The sequence below is a fragment of the Suncus etruscus genome, chromosome 2, assembly GCF_024139225.1.
Source record: "Suncus etruscus isolate mSunEtr1 chromosome 2, mSunEtr1.pri.cur, whole genome shotgun sequence".
NCBI classification, from domain to species: Eukaryota; Metazoa; Chordata; class Mammalia; order Eulipotyphla; family Soricidae; genus Suncus; species Suncus etruscus.
In genome coordinates, this window is record NC_064849.1 from 138,563,874 (window position 1) to 138,584,448 (window position 20,575).

The 20,575-nt window shown below is 35.6% G+C and overlaps 1 protein-coding gene and 1 non-coding gene across 2 annotated transcripts in view; one reads left to right on the forward strand and one right to left on the reverse strand.

The window, feature by feature from the left end:
* The window catches only part of ATG10 (autophagy related 10), a 289,692-nt gene that overhangs the window by 217,870 nt on the left and 51,247 nt on the right, over positions 1-20,575 (forward strand). The window contains 1 exon segment of the mRNA XM_049766561.1: positions 570-667. Coding sequence (XP_049622518.1) covers positions 570-667 — 98 coding nt within the window.
* Positions 18,270-18,376, reverse strand: LOC126003152 (U6 spliceosomal RNA). The gene has a single exon (XR_007493689.1). It is a non-coding gene; the product is annotated as a U6 spliceosomal RNA (small nuclear RNA).

The following is a 20,575-nucleotide window of genomic DNA, read 5'->3' on the forward strand; positions in this document are numbered from 1 at the left end:
ACCCTTGTGAATTTGAAGTCTGTCTCCCTGGTCCTTCGCATATCAGTTCACATACTTTGTAAAATTCCTAGAGGCAATGAAAAAGCAGGTAACTTAACTCCTTGATAGTTAACAGGGAAAGATGTTTGAATGTTTAAATTAGACTCAGCAAGAAAGTAGTAAATGCATATCACTCTTTTGATATACAAATAATTACTAGTAAGGATTTTTAAAAAATCATAATATTCTAAAGCTAAAGTACAGCAGTTAGGGCCATGCTTAGCATATATCTGGTCCAACTTCCATTCCCAGCATCATAAGCAGTCCCAATAAACCCTGAGAGCAGCCCTGTAAGAAAATGCTCTATTGAATGGAATAGGTAAACCCCAGTATTGCATTAGCAATACTGGGCTCTTGGACTGAAACACTAACTTATTAGCTAACATAGGTTATTGGTGCCCCTGGGCCTCCTAAACACCAACTGGGAGCCCTCCCCCACCAAATAATAATCTACAAGTTTTAGGTAAATACTAAACTCCATAATATTTTCTGGAAAACTGACTGGTCATTTTTATCATGTATATTCACAGATGGAAGACCATTGGCTTTAAAGGACATTTGGGAAGGAGTCCATGAGTGCTATAAGACACGGCTGCTGGAGGGACCTTGGGAGACAATTACCCAGCAGGTTGGAGACCATTTTCATTTTATTATGTGTAATTCTTTCCTTTTTTCCCTTCTTTTCTAGTTCTCTTTCTCCTACTCCTTCTCCCATTTCTCTTTACCTTTATAGATTTCAGTTCAAAGGTCATTTTTTCCCTGGATCAGACTTGGATTAGTGTCACAAAACCTCTCATAGTAATTTGGAATTTTTTTTCTTCGTGCTTTTCAATATTTCAAGTTGGCTATTAGGATTTAAGAAATATGTTTATGGGGGCTGGAGAGATAGCATGGAGGTAGAGCGTTAGCCTTGCATGCAGAAGGACAGTGGTTCAAATCCCAGCATCCCATATGGTCCTCCGAGCCTGCCAGGAGTGATTTCTGAGCGTAGATCCAGGAGTATCCCCTGAGCACTGCCGAGTATGACCCAAAAACCAAAAAAAAAAAAAAAAGAAAGAAAGAAAGAAGGAAGGAACGAAGGAGGGAGGGAGGGAGGGAGGGAGGGAGGGAGGGAGGGAGGGAGGGAGGGAGGAAGGAGGAAGGAAGGAAGGAAGGAAGGAAGGAAGGAAGGAAGGAAGGAAGGAAGGAAGGAAGGAAGGAAGGAAGGAAGGAAGAAATGTTTATAATAGGACAGCAGGTAGGGCATTTGCCTTATACATAGCTAACTTAGGTTTGATCCCTGCCATCCCACATAGTTCCCCAAGCCTTCCAGGAGCTATTTCTGAGTACAAAGCTGGGAGTAATACTGCCAGGGGTGGCCCCAAAGCCAAAAAAAAAAAGTTTATGTCATTGTATACCATGTGGGCAGACTGTTTTACTCTTCAATATGTTCTAGCACATGTAAAGTATTTATCATATAATAGGTGCTCAATATAAATGAAGTGACTACAGAAACTAAGTTGATGGTTACATCAAGAAATAAATGATTAGCTTGTCTCACATGTAACATTTCAGAGTTTTAGGGGCCGGAGAGATAGCATGGAGGTAAGGCGTTTGCCTTTCATGCAGGAGGTCATCGGTTCGAATCCCGGCGCCCCATATGGTCCCCTGTGCCTGCCAGGAGCAATTTCTGAGCCTGGAGCCAGGAATAACCCCTGAGCACTGCCGGGTGTGACCCAAAAACCACAAAAAAAAAAAAAAACATTTCAGAGTTTTAGTTTTCGGCGCATTTGTAAAAGAAATAATTTTTGTGTAATACTGGGTTAATTATAATATAAAAAGTAGAAAAAATAGATCTGCAAAAGTTGATTTGCAAAAGTAGAAAAATAGAACTGTCAATCATATAAATCATTATTATTGCTTTGCTAAAATCAGGAATTAATTATTTTAGAAATTTAAAAAATACTCATCACCTTGCAACCAATCATGCTCTCCTTAAAAATAATTTTATTTATATTAAAAAATCTTATTTTTCCCAGTTCTGTTCAGTTTAATCCATGATTACTTTATAAATGACTTTGTCAACCATTAGAATTTGTATGCATCTTATATATTGATCACAATATTAATAAGAACAGTTTACATTCCAATCAACATAAGAATCCTCCCGTACTCTGAAGCAGTTTTTAGACAATGACTGCAAAAGGTCATTTTAGAGATTTTAATTAAGGACAAAAGTAGGTTTAGGTAGATTTATTTTCCCAGACTGCTTCTCAAACTTACCCTTTTCTCCCCCTGCCTTTATTACCCTTCCTTGATTAAGCCTCACTTGAAACAGTTAATAAAACTTTCCACATCTTCTAAGCTTCCGAAGGCCCTAACTCAAATATTCTTAACTACCTTGCACTTCCCTGGCCCATGCACAAAGTGCTGCCACTCTTCCTAGGCTTGTGACATGTGATCTAATAAGTGCTGGACCTCACTGACTGCATTCTCTGCTTTCAACCTGCTCATCAAGCTTCTCCTCTCCACTGTACAGACTCAGCTTCTACCAAACATTGTAGTTCATTTTCCCATTTGTTCTTGGAATGCTTTACATATCTAATGACTTTTCTTTTGCTTCTGCTTAATTGTTTAAATGACTATTCTCTCATATGTCCCTTTCTCTAAAATCACTTCAACTCACAAATGTGACCCTCTGTGAAGTCCCAGTAGAGCAGATATGAGTAGTTGATATAAAAGGCAAATCAGCCATAAACTTTTTGAGCCAAGAGCTTTTCATTTATGACAGGTTTCAAAGTGAGTGTTAATAGAAGCTTCAAGTTTCAGTGTGTTTTTTCAGTGACCTAAAACTGTCCCCCAAATATAATTTTTGTCAGAATTCACAATACACAAGAAAAGATTTGATTGTAAGAATCAAAGAATAAGGCTAGAAAGAAGAGTTTCCTTACCTTAGATTCTTGCCCTATTTAACCTTAGGTCTCCCAAGCCCACCATGCCCACCTGAGCACTGCCTGGTGTGTCTGTCCTACTCCTAACCCCACTCCTCCAAAGGCAAGGGCAATGATAGTGAAAACAGGCATCCCATCCCATGACATGTATGCATTTCATGTAAGTTATTTTTTAATGTCTTCTCATATTTGTTTTCATTATGCAGATGAGTATTCTTCTATTTTAATGGTATTGTACATTCTTATCTTCAGCAATCTTGAATGATATTGAGCATTCAAGATCTCAGAGATCTGGTATGTTCAATGATTTTGAGCATTCTTGTGGATCTCAGTGATCTCTCTAAAATTGCTGCACAATTAATTCCTGGTACTCTTGTGTCATTTTGAATATCAAGTCCACCTGCTTCTGTTTTGACTCATGAAACAGAGTAAGATTTTGAACTCAGTTATATTTTCTTTTGTATTCCTGGCTCTGCACTCAGAAATCACTCCTGGCAGGCTTTTGGGACCATATGGGATGCTGGGGATTGAACCCAGGTCAGCAGCATGCAATGCCCTACCCACTGTGCTATCACTCCAGCTCCTCAATTATATCTTCTTAGTTTCCCAATGTGACTTTGTTAATAGCTTTCACCCTTTAATGCTTTGGAATAGGAGAGATGGGCCAAGTTGCTAAACAAGCTCAATAAATTAGTATGTCCATTTATTGATTTTTTTCAGTGGAATTGACTACAGTCTCAGTTTCTAAGCATTTAAGAGTTGCAACTCTAGGGCCGGAGTGGTAGTGCAAGCTGTAGGGCATTTTGCCTTGCACACGCTAACCTAGGACAGACTGCAGTTTGATCCTCGGGCATCCCATTTGGTCCCCCAAGCCAGGAGCGATTTCTGAGCACATAGCCAGAGTAACCTGAGTGTCACTGGGTGTGGCCCCAAAAGCAAAAAAAAAAAAAAAAGAGTTGCAACTCTGACCCAGTATTCACAGACCACTTCCCCCTACTACCTATCATAGTAGAATGGGAAAACCAAATCCAATCATAATAAGCATAACTATTTCTAACATCAAATGTGAGCTCTTCTATATTGGTGGGACAGTAAATATAACCAAACTATTGTAAAGCTGTATCATCTAAATCAGGGGTGACGAACAAGTTCGACACAAAAAGCCAAAATTTTAAACTGTAAGAGTCAGAGAGCCACACCATGCAGTGACCTGCCAAAACAGACAGACACTCACACAAAAGCATCTAATTTTAACAATAATCTATTAAACACATATTGCATTTTGCCATTTTGAGTGAGGTCAAAATCCTGTTCGCCACCCCTGATCTAAATACTCCTTTGGAATTTGGCATACAAGGAATGATACTGCACACAGGTATACCACTTTAACAACAACTTTAATCTTTAGACTTTCTCATTTCAGTACATCTCCAGACACTGAAGATACACTAAGTGAATTTCATTTGTTGCAATTGTACCAGTTAGCATTTGAGTCATCAAGAATCTTTTCTTTGGAGGGCTTGATTCCTAATCCTTAATTGATTAAATGGTTGATATTTATGTGTTCTTTGCTTGAGATATTTAAGGGAAATCAATCTTTCACTTAATAAAACTCCACGTAGAAGAAAAAAATAAGGTATTCTTAAGTGGGTGAAGGGGAGGGGATGATATAGCACTAGGAAAGAATGAGTTCTTAGATGGTGCTAGAGCTATGGAACTTCCATTTCATGCAGCTGAATTGGGTTTAATCTCCAGCATCCATTTGATCCCCTGAATAAGCCTCATGAGTGATTCCAGAGAGCAGAGCCAGGACTTAGCCCTCAGTATCGCTTGAGGTTGCACACAACCCCCACCCAAAAAAAAAAAAAAAGAATGAGAAGAATGAGAAGTTAGAATTTTAGTGGCACCATATAGTAAGACAGATTTTGCAGAATTTACTAAAGAACTATTAGCTTTCATATGGAATATGATAATAATATCCTGTCCTCCAGAGTGCCTTAAAAACAAAAGCAGCCTTTGCATAATATAAAATGCATTTCACTTCATTTTCAAGCTTGATTGTGCTCATAGTTTGTGGCTCTTCATCTTTGGTAATCACGCTCTGTACTCTCCACATCTGTCTTGATGATAAGGACCTGTTCGTGTTAGACACGAACCCTCTCTTTTAAAGACAAGCTACTCATGAATCTCATACATTTGATTATGGTGATTACTTACCTGCTTTTGTCCAGTATTACAAACTACCTAATATTGGATTCTGTAGACTGATAAAGAACTTTTGAAAGAAACTTAACAAATGCTTAGACTGTATTTGCTTAAATTGGTAAAGAGAAAGTTATGTTAATGATCTCTAGATGGTGTCAGCTTTTTTTAAGTGAAGAACTCCTGTGATCTTGAGCTTGTGAATGTTTTAGATTAGAAAAGCATGTCTTCAATTATACTAGAGATAGGTTTTTATATATGTGGGTGGTAATGAGCAAATAAGTAATTTTATTTTACTGTCTATAGAGTACACTTTATATTAAGGAAAGTATAGAACATTATATATAAAAACGGAACACATTTAGAAACTCATAGACAATATAATATCTTATTGCATCCAAGCTAATATATGGGAGAATAAAGTCTTCGACAGCATTCACATCCAGTAATATTTAAGTGTGTATCCTTAAAAGTAAGAACTTTACCCAAATATTAGTAGCTTTATCATAATAGCTCAATGGAAACAACCCAGAAGTCCTTCAGAATAGAAATGGTAAAACCTTGGACCGGAGAGATAGCATAAAGGTAAGGCATTTGACTTTCATGCATAAGGACGGTGGTTCAAATCCCGGCATCCCCCCATATGGTCCCCTGTGCATGACAGGGGCGATTTCTGGGCATAGAGCCAGAAGTAATCCCTGAGCACTGTCGGTGTGAGCTAAAAATCAAAAAAAAAAAAAAAAAAAGAAAGAAAGAAAGAAAAAGAAATTGTAAAACCAACCATGGTATATCTTTGCCCCAGAATCCTTAGTGATAAATGGGACTTAACTATTTATATGATTAGCAACCAGGTTAGTCTTTCTTAAACTTTTCTGGTGGTGGTCCCCTTCTGAACTTGTTTCCTTCCCTTGACCTCTGTCCTACCAGTTGGCCCCAGTCTCATGCCATGGCCTCCTCCATTTTCCCTGTGTAATTTTCCCCCAGGGCCCTTTGGCATATCCTTGGACTCACAAGGAGAGCCATATAGACCTTGGTTGAAGGGAAAAAAAAAAAACTGACCTAAAAGTATATTCAGAGACTTATTCTGAATGCAAGAAATTGTTTCCAAAAGTAAATTATTCCAGTTACCTAACATTTTTTGAATGACAAACTACAGATAGAGTAAGGGATTTGGGATTGCCAGGAAATTGAAAGGGATTAGTGGATAGGCATGCTGGAATATGGCTAAAAAGGGCCATGTGAGATATTCTGTGGCAATTGATGTATTCTATATCTATCAGAATCTTGATTGTGAGTTTGTTTGCAAGACAATACCTTTGGGAAAATTGAATTTGAAAAAAAGAAGGATCTCTAGATAATTTTTCTTTTGTTTGGGGACCATATCCATTGGTACTTGGGAGCACCTCCCAACTCTGTGCATTGAGGATTAGGGCAAGGCAGAGGCCCTATTGCTGTGCTATCACTCTGGCCCCTATGTCCTAGTTTTTAAGTTTATTTTATATATTCAAAAAGTAATAGAAACTTTAAAAAATGTTTCTTTATAAACTTCGGGATATAAATGCTTTATGCTATTTCTGCTAGTGAGGATCCAGTTGGTTTCTCAATTGTTTTGATATATCCAAGTAGCTTTGCTGTTTTTTATTTTTTTCTAATGTGATGTATGGCATTTTATTGCTCAGTTGTGTCATTTTTTTTCTAGACCTGAGTCAGCCATCTCCAAGGAGATATTTCCTTTCTGTGGAAAATGCAGAGCCTTTAATTTTATGATGAATCCAGGCAGTAGTGTTTTGACTGAACACCACCTACCTGCATGCCCTTGGACAAATTAAGACATTAATTAAGAAACCAATTATTTTACAGAGACAATAGCAGTATATCTATAAAGTTAGAGGGATGACCAAAAGAGTTGTACACATCTCAACTTCTATCCTTTGTTTTACATATATTCTTTTTAATATCTGCATTCCTTCAAATACCAAAGCTTTCAAGGTACATTCTTTTCTTTTCCTACAAGCCTGAAGAAGGTTGTCTGAATACACATGAATGTCATCAGGCAGATAAAAGTGATAGGCAGATATTTGTGTGTGTATTTATCATACCAACTCAGTGATTTATTTTTTCTTATGTAATCCCATGCAAGAACTATGAAAGAATGGGGTTAAATATTTGTAGGGAGTAGAATATCAAGGAGCCTATACTATACATATTTTGTACATCCCAAGTACTATTAATTTTATTTTTAAAACTTTAGTATGTATAAAACTGTGATAATTAATTTCAGTGAGTTTTTATTATAGTTCCATGATAAATTTATCAGGGTGAAAAAACAAACACAGCATAAACCCAAAACTCCAGAGATACCTTTGGTGACTAGCTTGCTTCTGACTGTCAGTGATGCAGGAAGTCACTGGTTAAAGATTCCTAAATAATGAAGCTTGATATGTCGCCTGGTGATTTATAATGATGGCTGATAAACTGATGATTTAATTGTGCTTCCTCTAGTAATAATCTTAAGTGCTCCAGTAAAGTTCCAGTGATTGGCTTTCATCTGAACTCAGTCTCCCTGGAGTCTTTAGGAATCTCTTTTACACAACATCCGATAACTGACTTTTAACTGTTCCTATTTTAAATAATACAAATCAATTAAAACACACAGCTGTTTAACAAAACTTCTCAGTGTTGGTGTCAGTCTCTGTGGGTATTTCCTGATGGCTCATAATGACATCAATTTAGTGCACCTGTAGGATCAGTATGAACTGGAAGTGGCTTAATTCTTAAATGACAAGAAAATTAAGAAGCCTTTATGGTGTGCTGCTGCTGCTGCTGCTTCATATTCTGCCAGCTTCATTCCAGCTCCTTCATGGTGCTGCTCTATTAAATAGGACTGCAGAAGTCATGCGATTGTTTCTATTTGTAGTTTCATTTGTTGCTTCTTGTTTTCAAGGTATTTATTCTGGGCGTTAATAAATCTGTGTTGGGGCCGAGAGATAGCATGGAGATAAGGCATTTTGACTTGCATGCAGGACGGAGGTTCAAATCCCGGCATCCCATATGGTCACCCGAGCCTGCCAGGAGCGAATTCTGAGTGTAGAGCCAGGAGTAACCTCTGAGTGCTGCCGGGTGTGTGACCCAAAAACCAATAAATAAATAAACAAATCTCTGTAGTGGAGTGTACTTAGGTTTATAAATGTCACTGTAAATTGATTTATATTTCTTTTTTTATATAATTTATTTAAACACCTTGATTACATACATTATTGTGTTTGGGTTTTAGTCATGTAAAGAACACCACCCGTCACCAGTGCAACATTCCCATCACCAATGTCCCAAATATCCCTCCCCCCGCCTGTACACTAGACAGGTTTTCTATTTCCCTCATACATTCTCATTATTAGGATAGTTCACAATGTAGTTATTTCTCTAACTAAACTCATCCCTGTTTGTGGTGAGCTTCATGAGGTGAGCTGTAACTTCCAGCCCTTCTCTCTTTTGTGTCTGAAAATTATTATTGCAAGAATGTCTTTCATTTTTCTTAAAACCCATAGATGAGTGAGAGCGTTCTGCATTTTTTTCTCTCTCTCTAACTTATTTCACTCAGCATAATAGATTCCATGTACATCCATGTATAGGAAAATTTCATGACTTCATCTTCCTGACAGCTGTATAATATTCCATTGTCTATATGTACCACAGTTTCTTTAGCCATTCGTCTGTTGAAGGGCATCTTGGTTGTTTCCAGAGCCTTGCTATGGCAAATAGTGCTGCAATGAATATAGGTGTAAGGAAGGGAATTTTGTATTGTATTTTTGTGTTCCTAGGGTATATTCCTAGGAGTGGTATAGTTGGATCATAGGAGCTCGATTTCCAGTTTTTGGAGGAATCTCCATATCACTTTCCATAAAGGTTGAACTAGACAGCATTCCCACCAGCAGTGGATAAGAGTTCCTTTCTCTCCACATCATCGCCAACACTGTTTGTTCTCATTCTTTGTGATGTGTGCCATTCTCTGTGGTGTGAGGTGGTACCTCATAGTTGTTTTGGTTTGCATCTCCCTGATGATTAGTGATGTGGAGCATTTTTTCATGTGTCTTTTGGCCATTTGTATTTCTTCTTTGTCAAAGTGTCTGTCCATTTCTTCTCCCCATTTTTTGATGGGATTAGATGTTTTTTTCTTGTAAATTTCTGTCAGTGCCTTGTATATTTTGGAGATTAGCCCCTTATTTGATGGGTATTGGGTGAATAATCTCCCAGTCAGTGGGTGGCTCTTGTATCCTGGGCATTATTTCCTTTGAGGTGCAGAAGCTTCTCAGCTTAATATATTCCCATCTGTTAATCTCTGCTTTCACTTGCTTGGAGATTGCAGTTTCCTCCTTGAAGATGCCTGTAGTCTCAATGTCCTGGAGTGTTTTGCCTATGTGTTGTTCTATATATCTTATAGTTTCGGGTCTGATATTGAGGTCTTTAATCCATTTGGATTTTACCTTCGTACATGATGTTAGCTGGGGGTCTAAGTTCATTTTTTTTGCAGTGGCTAGCCAATTGTGCCAACACCACTTGTTGAAGAGGCTTTCTTTGCTCCATTTAGGATTTCTTGCTCCTTTATCAAAAATTAGGTGCTTGTATGTTTGGGGAACATTCTCAGAGTATTCAAGTCTATTCCACTGATCTGAGGGCCTGTTTTTATTCCAATACCATGCTGTTTTGATAACTATTGCTTTGTAGTAAAGTTTAAAGTTGGGGAAAGTAATTCCTCCCATATTCTTTTTCCCAATGATTGCTTTAGCTATTCTAGGGTGTTTATTATTCCAAACGAATTTCAAAAGTGCCTGATCCACTTCTTTGAAGAATGTCATGTGTATCTTTAAAGGGATCGCATTAAATCTGTACAATGCTTTGGGGAGTATTGCCATTTTGATGATATTAATCCTGCCAATCCATGAGCAGGGTATGTGTTTCCATTTCCGCGTGTCCTCTCTTATTTCTTGGAGCAGAGTTTGATAGTTTTCTTTGTATAGGTCCTTCACATTTTTAGTCAAGTTGATTCCAAGATATTTGAGTTTGTGTGGCACTATTGTGAATGGGGTTGTTTTCTTAATGTCCATTTCTTCCTTATTACTATCAGTGTATAGATAGGCCATTGATTTTTGTGTAATTTTGTAGCCTGCCACCTTGCTATATGAGTCTATTGTTTCTAGAAGCTTTTTGGTAGAGTCTTTAGAGTTTTCTAAGTAGAGTATCATATCGTCTACAAACAGCGAGGGATTGACTTCTTCCTTTTTTATCTGGATTCCCTTGATTTATATTTATATTTCATTCTTTTTTTTTTTTGTCTAAACCTTCCAACTTTTTAGCAGTATTCTGATTCTACCTTATGTAGCTTGTCTTAGGAGAGGAAAACAGGTTTCCTCATTATTCTCATTTTCTTTGGTAGTTAGAGCAACTAGGATGGTGTTATTTTTCATTGTTTTATAATTTCTTCTTTTTCCTCACCTCCTGAATGTTCCCTTTCTAATAATTATTTTTAGATAGTAAGTCTATATGTGCATGACAACTTTCAATATTTATTGAATATTGGTGCTGAGAGCCATGCATTTTCAGAGGACTTCACATTCCAACTTACATAACAACTTTTTTTCAATGAACTCAGAAGCATCCACTGTCACTCACAATCCAGTGTGCTTTTCTTGTTTCTTGACAAAAATGTTTGCTCCTCAGATTTTCTTAACATTAAGAATTATATAAATATTTTATTATTATTATTATTATTATTATTATTATTATTTTGATTTTTGGGCCACACCCAGCGGTGCTCAGGGCTTACTGCTGGCTATCTGCTCAGGAATAGCTCCTGGCATGCACGGGGGACCATATCGTATGCTGGGATTTGAACCAACTACTTTTGGTCCTGGGATGGCTGCTTACAAGGCAAACACCACTGTCCTATCTCTCTGGCCCCAAAACTTTTATTATTTTTAAGTTACTTTCTCAGAGTTAGTTTTTTCTTTATACACTGTTTGTGTAAATTCTTAATGCTAAATATTATTTAGGCATTGATATAACGCTACTCCTCTACAACTTTTATTTTCTAAAGTTTTCTGACCACTAACCACTAATTAAGTATATTTCACTCAGTAAAAGTGAAGTATGATTTATTATTATTATTAGTTAGACTTTTGCTTAATTAATTTCTAGGTATTTTGTTTTATTCTGTTTTAATGAAAGATTAGACAAGGAATATAACCAACATACACTAGTATATTTAGATCCTTATTTCATTAAATTTCCATTTGAAGAGGCTGGTTAATGGTTTTTATTATAATTTCTGTTTGTTTTAGGATCACACCCCGCAATACTCATGGGTTACTCCTGGCTCTATGTTCAGAAATTGCTCCTGGCAGGTACAGGGGACCATATGGGATGCCAGGATTCGAACAACTGTATGTCCTGGATCAGCTGCCAACAAGGCAAATGCCCTACCACTGTGCTATCTCTCCAGCCATTTTATTGTGATTTTTATATGACTGAGAAGAATATTGTTTATTTTGTTGCCATCAAAATTATACTTTTGCCTCTGCAAATGCCTTGAATTTCCCCAAAAGCTTTTTAAAAGACTCACCAAGCATTTTATTGATCCTTGAATTTCTATTCCTAGTAAAAGGAGAAGCATATCAATGTAAAAATAAAAATCCATTAAAATATTTAATAATTAATTTTAATATTACTCATCTTAGCACATTTCATTTTGATAATTACCTACCATCAATTTTTAATTTTTAATAAACATCTTAGTTCTAAAACTTCAAGTTTGAGGAATCTTTATATTCTCATTTCCAGTTTTTAAAAGAGATTATTGATAGGAGGCTGATGGGTCAGCAGTCAAAGGCAGGCTGATAATAGGAAGACAATGAGAGGAAACTGTAGATACTTGTATCCATCGAGGTTTTGAATAAGACCATAAGTTTTCTAAGAGAGAGGCTATTTATTTTGTATGTTTTAAATGTTTTTATTTGGGAGTCACATCAGTGACATGATATGCAAGCATTTGAATCCCTGCACTATCTCTCTAGCCCCCTGTTTTTTAAATTATTTTTTATCAGTAGTTGTATGTAGCACACATTTATTGTAAAATGGAGTTATGACAAGTTATTTTTGTTATTTCTCTTCCATTTTCTTCCCTTGCACCTATTCTTTTCCTTCCATTTCAGCTGTATGTCCTTAATACACATTGTTGTCTGTATTTTATAGTTTGAAATTTGACCATTAAACAAATTAGAGAAAAGTCTATAACATATTTGTGCGTCATTTTAATTATTTTCTAGTATGCTGCTGTTACGTTCTTCAGTATATGAATCTATTTCTTTCCTCTGTCCAGTCTGAACTTCAGATGTATTTTACATATTGCACATGCATGCACTCTCATAATGATTAACTTATATTAAACTATAATTACACTATAAACTTAATGAATAGAAACTGAGTGATGGGAAGGAAAAAGCAATTATAATAGAAAACTTTGCTAAGGGAAGTGTCTGAGCTTTTAAAATAAGAAATACAAAAAGGGGAAAGTCAATTAAATCTATTGCTTTCATTCTGTTGAAAAAAAAAGACACATTTGTCAGAAAATATTTTCTTATTTTATTAAAGAAAGATTGCATTATAATATATAAATTTTAGGTCTACAGTATTAAAAATCAACATGTATATTACTACATTATGTTCACAACTAAACGCCTAGTTCTCTCCTTTACTATGTATGATTTACATTCACTCCCCACTCACCTTTCCTTGTGGTACTCAGTAATTGGTCTTATAGCCCAGATGTCTATTTTTGGTTCATTTTTGCTTGTTTTATCTTTATGCCAATAATTAATAAAAGTATAGTTTATTTTTCTCAATTTGGATAATACCTTCTAGCATAATACCTTCTAGTTCCATCTATGTTGTTGAAAAGGATAGACTTCATAATATCTTATAGCTGAACAGTATTCCATTGTGTGTACTATATCTTCATTCATCTCTCACTGGTACTTATATTACTTTAGTTCTTAGCTATTATAAATAATGCAGTAAATTGGGAGTGTATATATCTTTTTACATTAGTAGTTTTGTATATTGCAAGTAAGTATTCGGAAAGGGATAACTATTGTATGGAATTTTTATTTTTAGTGTTTTTGAGAAATCTCTATATTCCTTTCCATCATGAATGTATCAATCTATATTTTCACCTAGAGTGTGCAAGTTCCATCACTGTCATTCCAACATTGGTTCTTTCTTGTCTTTTAGAGAATAGCCATTCTTAGAAGTCTAAATTAGGGGCTGGAGAGATAGCACAGTGGTAAGGCGTTTGCCTTGCATGCAGAAGGACGGTGGTTCGAATCCTGGCATCCCATATGGTCCCCCAAACCTGCCAGGGGCGCTTTCTGATCGTAGAGCCAGGAGTAACCCCTTAGCGCTGCCAGGTGTGACCCAAAAACCAAAACCAAAAAAAAAAAAAAAAAAGAAGTCTAAATTAAAATCTCATTGTTTTGATGTATTTTCATAATAACAAGATATGATCCTCTTTCCATGTGCTGATTGGCTATATATATTCCTTGGAAATTTGTCTATTTAAAATCCTCAGTTCATTTTTCCACTCTACCTTTTGTTTGAAAATTGTAGTTCATTCAAATCAAAGGTGATTAGTTATATAAGACTTGTTACTTCTGTTTGGACTTATTTTTGTTCTATTTCCTTGTACAACTTTTTGAGATTTTTAAGATTTATGTAAAAAAAAAAACTCCTTTAACATTTCTTGTAGGAAAGATTTAATGTTGACTAAATCTTTTATCATATGTTTAAGGAGGAATTTATTTCTCCACATTAGAAAGAGAATTTTGCAGTATTTAGTATTCTTGGTTGACAGTTTTTATATTTAAGTATTTATAATTATTTTATATTTATTTTCTACCATTTTATAAAGAATTTAGAATTTTTTTTGTTTTTCGGGCCACACCCATTTGATGCTCAGAGGTTACTCCTGACTAAGCTCTCAGAAATTGCCCCTGGCTTGGGGGAACCATATTGGACGCGGGGGGATAGAACCGCGGTCCTTCCTTGGCTAGCACTTGCAAGGCAGACACCGTACCTGTAGCGCCACCTCACCAGCCCCAGAATTTAGAATGTTTGCTGAGACATCTGATAATAGCCAGAAGGAAGTTCCTTCAAAAGTTACCTGCTTTATCCTCTTAGCTTTTTATTTTATTTTGCTTTTGTGTTCTTTCTTTGTCTTGAGCTCTCAATAATTTCATTACTATGCAACATGGTGTAAGCTTCTCTATATTTACACAGTCAGGTATTTTGTTATTTTTATGGGCATGTATATTTAGTTCCTCCCCCAGTGAATTTTTCAGTGATATCTTTGAATAGTGCTCTATTTCTATTTCTTATAACTTCTGAGCTATTCAGTGCTCTTGTCTTTCCTTGGGTGTAAGATTGTTCTCATAATATTCTTTATTTTATCTCTTATTACAGAAATGTTAAATGATATATGATAAGTAGATACATTCTTTCATAGTCATTTATATCTGTAATGTCTTACTCACTTGAGATTTCAAGTTACCATCTATTGCCATTTCTTTCTGCTAGTTTTGCTATTTTAATTGCCTTTCTTTCTTCTTTCTTTTCTTTTTCCTTTCCTAACTCCTTACCTCCCTCTTCCATGCATGAGCAATTTAGTGAATTAAAACTTATTTTTCCAGCAAAAGGTACTACTGATTAACTTAATTTTATTTTTATTTATTTCATTGGTCTTCGTTGATTACTGTAGGTCCTTAGAACTGTGTGTGTTTCTGCTGTGTGGGTAGATTGAGGGAGGAATGTGGAGGATTCTGGCTTTGTAACAAACTTGGGGAATGTATCTCTTTTGTATGTGTGACACCATTGAAATTCCTTCTCTCAGTGAAGACTCAACAGTCCGTCTACTATCAGTGATCCTCACAGGGTCAGTACCAGTTCTGAGTATTAGAGAAAGGGGAAAATAGTCTAGAATAGTGCTTCTCAATGTTTTGCCCAACCATCATTCTCTTTTGACCTTGATTCTTTCTGTGGCTTCCCTGTCCTGTTGGCTCCTTTATATCTGTGATATAGTTTATCCACCCACCCACCCATTTATGTATAGTATTTGTCATATTATACTCAAATAGTAAATATGCTGGCTTAAATATATATAACATAAAATATAAAAACAAAGTTTATTCTGTGCACATATTTTAACAATTTGTATACCAGGTATCTTTCTGTGCTAATATGTGTAAGTAACCTAAAATTTTCTTTTAATAGCTGAATAAAAATGTATTGTTGGACTACCATGCTTTGTTTTCACCAGCTTTATATATGAACATTGTATCACTTTCCAATTGTTTGTATTATTAAAAGTTCCTCAGTGGACATCTCTATACATGTAATGTATGCAACTGTCAGAGATTTTGAAGGTATCATTCTTAGAAGTGGAATTGTTGAGTCAATGAGTATTTTATTTTAACTAAAAGGTTAAGGGGTGACTTCTTATTATAGATTAAAATTATTTTAAATTAAGATAAATACTTAACAGCATTAGAAATGATAAGTTTAAGGAAATTGTTTCATTTTACAGAGCTAGTAAATCTTGATGTAGAAATTCAAAATCAATATTCTTTCCACTTTTCAATAATGACTCCCTGTCATTCTATATATAAACTATCCTCATTGGCCTCAACTTTTAAATTTCAATCAGATCTTTATAAAGGAAGCCTAAAAGATAAAGATACTTAATAGTACTATGTTAATATATATTACTGCTCATAGGTACATAAACAAAAAAAAAAAACAAGCAGAGATGATGAAAAGATTTAGCAAGTATTTTGTGGGTACTATAAATAACACTTTAGCAATAAAGAAAATGAAGACAGTAGAACAAACATTATAACAAGAGTTAATATTTTTATGGAAAACTATCTGCAACAATAATATATTCATTATAATCATTGATTCATTCTAATCAAGGTGCTATGATTTACCTTATTTTAAATGATACCAGGAATAGGTTTTAATTTATTTTTATTGAAGTATACTATTTTACAATATATTAGGGTTGTTTCATAGTTGCAGAACACTATACAAATTGAATCTCTCCAACAGTGTTTCAAGATTCCTCTACTATTATTCCATCCCCAAAACTTGAACTCCTTTAGTTTTCAGTTCTATTGATCATGTCTCAATTTTTAAAGATTTTTGTTATAGCATGGTATTGGAATAAAGACAGATCCTCAGATCAGTGGGACAGACTTGAGTATTCAGAGAATGTTCCCCAGATATACAATCATTTAATTTTTGATAAAGGGGCAAAAAATCCAAAATGGAGAAGGAAAGCCTCAACAAGTGGTGTTGGCACAACTGGTTAGCCACTTGCAAAAAAGCAAACTTAGACCCACATCTAACACCTTGCACAAAGGTAAAATCCAAATGAATTAAAGACCTTGATATCAGGCTTGAAGTCATAAGGTATATAGAACAACACATAGGTAAAACACTCCATGACATTGAGACTAAAGGCATCTTCAAGGGGGAAACAGCACTCTCCAAACAAGTGGAAGCAGAGATAAACAGATGGGACTATATTAAGCTGAGGAGCTTCTGTACCTCAAAGGACATAGTAACTAGGATACAAGAGCCACCCACTGAGTGGGAGAAACTATTCACCCAATACCTATCAGATAAGGGGCTAATATCCAAAATATACAAGGCACTGACAGACTTTACAAGAAAAAAAATCTCATCAAAAAATGGGGAGAAGAAATGAACACTCTGTCAAAGAAGAAATACAAATGGCCAAAAAAAGGCACATGAAAAAATGTTCCACATCATCAGGGAGATGCAAATTAAAGCAACAATGATATACCATCTCATGCCATAGAGATTGGCGCACATCACAAAGAATAAGAACAAGCAGTGCTGGTGGAGATGTGGAGAGTAAGGAGCTCTCATTCACTGCTGGTGGGAATGCCGTCTAGTCTCGCCTTTATGGAAAATATGGAGATTCCTCAAAAAACTGGAAATTGAGCTCTCATATGATCTAGCTATACCACTCCTAGGGATATACTCTCGGAACACAAAAATGCAATACTAAAATGCCTTCCTCACACCTATATTCATCGTAGCACTTTTACAATAGCCAGACTCTGGAAACAACCAAAATGCCCCTCAACAGATGAACGGCTAAAGAAACTGTGGTACATATACACAACGGAATCTCATGCAGCCGTCAGGAGAGATGAAGTCATGAAATTTTCCTATACATGGATGTACATGGAATCTATTACGCTGAGTGAAATAAGTCAGAGGGAGTGATAGACACAGAATAGTCTCACTTATCTATGGATTTAAAAAAAGTAAAGACATTATTGTAATAATTCCAGAGACAACAGGACCGGAAAGAAGCTCACAATATGAAGCTCACCACAAGAGTGGTGAAAGCTGTTAGGGATATAATTACACTAACAACTAGCATGACAATGTTAATTAATGAGAGAAGTAGAATGCCTGTCTTGAATACATGAATATAAGCAAATATAACCAATGTAACCAAAGCCCAGACTGCTGTTCCCCAATACTTCTCTTTTTCCTTTCTTAGGTTTCTTGGTTTCTTTTATTCTCTCTCCTTTCCCATCATAGTCTTTAGTGTCAAGTGTAATCTGGGCATCCCTCCCCTTACTACATTACATTTCCTAACACAATTATTTTATATACCACAGATAAGTGATATCATTCTATGTTTGTCTTACTTCTTCTGGCTTATTTCACTCAACATATCTTCCAATAATTATCTGTTCTTAAAGTGTAACAATCTCATGTAAACCACACTTTTATTTGGAGCATGTATTAAACAATTGAATACCAAAAGTTTTTGAAATGAAGGTTTTCTATCAGTTAGTTGGTACATAACTTTTTTAAACTGGGGAAGTTGGCAGAATTAGAGTCTGCTCTTCCTTCTTGTCTAGATTAAGAATTATTGATGCTGAATAAAAGCAGCTTTCAGGAGTACCTACCAGTATCAAGACTATTTAGAAATACCATTTTTTGAACTAAAATATGGAATGCTTCATGAATTTGCATGTCATCCTTGTACAGGGGCCATGATAATCTTCTCTGTATTGTTCCAATTTTAGTATATGTGCTGCCGAAGCAAGCACAGAAATATCATTAATTTTGTACAAATGATTGAACAGGATACTTGGAAACCCTGGACACTGTTGTTGTTGTTGTTGTTGTTGTTATTTTTGTGCAAGTTTCAGTTATTGGTTATCTATCTCAACCAGAGAACAGCCCCACTGCCAAATATTTATATATTAAACCATTTCAGAGTGGGCCTGGACAATATTAAATGATCCTGAATACATACCTCCACTACCCCCAAATAGTTAAAAAGTTAGCATTTGGAATACTTTCAAAACATGATCTGTTTTTTTCCTGAAGAGCTTCTACCCAAAACGACAAATATAGTTTGGACAAGTTCTGCATAAGTTGTCTACAGTGGTGTAACTATACGGATAATGCATAGGTCACCACTTACAGAAGTGTGCTTGCTTTCTGTTTACCATCACAGGCTACAATATTTTTTTGTATTATTTCTAAATCCTCTATGACATCAGAAACTTTAAAGCTCGTGACTTGATTCAACTGTACTTCATAACATTTTAAGATTAGAACTTCGGGGCTGGAGAGAGTACAGGAAATAAGGTGTTTAAACTTGTATAGTACTCAATTCAGTTTGATCCTTGGCACTGCATATTGTCCACTGAGCACCAACAAAAATGATTCTTGAGCACAAAGCCAAGAGTAATCTCAGAGTACTCTCAGGTGTGGACCAAATGCATATAAAATTGTTCTTATCTGAATATTATTCCAGTGAAAATAACATTTTGGGGGAATTTTCCAAGTGATAGGTAATTTTCTAAATACTTTACACTTTTAATTTTTGAACACCCTTTTAATGTAGTCCTGTTTTCTACATTTTAGGGAAGCAAAAGACTAGGCACATTAGGTAACAGGAAAAAGGTCAAACCTTTACTAAAGTGATGAACTTGAAATTGAACTCACATTCATGAATTCTTCTGGTTGCAGAAGAGCTTAAGAACGCACATCTTTAATCATTATGATTTAGCTCCTTTCACAGTGCTAAATCTTATCTTCAAATTGATACCATTTTAAATAGATATTATATTAAGTTAGTCTTAGGGACTTGGACCCCTTTTGATAATCTGATAATAACACTGGAACTTTTTCTTAGACACATAAAAATTTTCATCTCTAATTAGGAACTCCTCCGCAAGATACCCATATCTTTTGAAACCTGAAATGCCTTTAGTGGATTAAAAATTTAATATCAGTTTCACTCTTCTTCCCATGAAGCCTCCCTGTACTGCAAAAACCAAAAAGAAAAAATTTGTAATTTATTTTCCTCCTGGATTGGAATGTGAATTTTATTTTGCTTCATCATATTGGAGGCTTCTATATGGGATTTGGACAGCAGAGGTGTATGTGGGGATTCTTTGTTGGAAGCATAATAGTTCAGCCTTATGGAATTCTCTGTGTACCACAGTTTTAGGTGACAAGTACGTGGTCCACTCAGTAACCAGCTTTGAAGAGTTTCCAGGGAGACCAAGGCATTCATTTCACTGGTGTAATTTGCAGTTGATCGTGCAAGTGGTCAGTGCAGAATCAGCCTTCTGATTGTGACAGGGCATGATTCTGTAAAGAAAGATTCTGGATCTCAGAAGAGGCTGATGGAGTCCAATTTTCTGGCATGGCTTTGGGAATTAGGACCAAAGCCATCTAAGAAATTTATTTCTGCCTTTCCAATGAATGCTTCACTATCCATGGTAGATTCTGGCTTTATATTTCACTTTTGATAGAATAATATGTCACTGGACCAACCAGTTTTTTTTCCAACCAGTTGGGAGTTTGACTGACTTTAGAAATATTTGTGTTTTTATCCATGTTCTTCTACTTAATAGCAAGGAAAATGAATTATTTGACCGCCTTCATCATTCATCAAATGGGATATTATTTCACATATTGGAACTATTATAAAAGCTACAACAATGGTTTGTTGTGAGAATTATTTGTGTTAGTGCATGTGATATGCATAGATAATATAATGCTTGTTGATTATAATAATGTGAACTATTGTTATCATTAACCCTCAAATATTATAAAATGAAGTAGTCTTGATTTCTCTTTTGTACAAAGTGTAGCATTACAGTGGTCAATTGAAGAATACTTGACTTGAAGTTTTCATACAGTATGTTCAAGCCCAGATTTAGAGTTTACTAAGGAAAATGTTCTTGAAGTCAGGGTTCTGTTTACATAATTAAACTAGATAAAGTGTT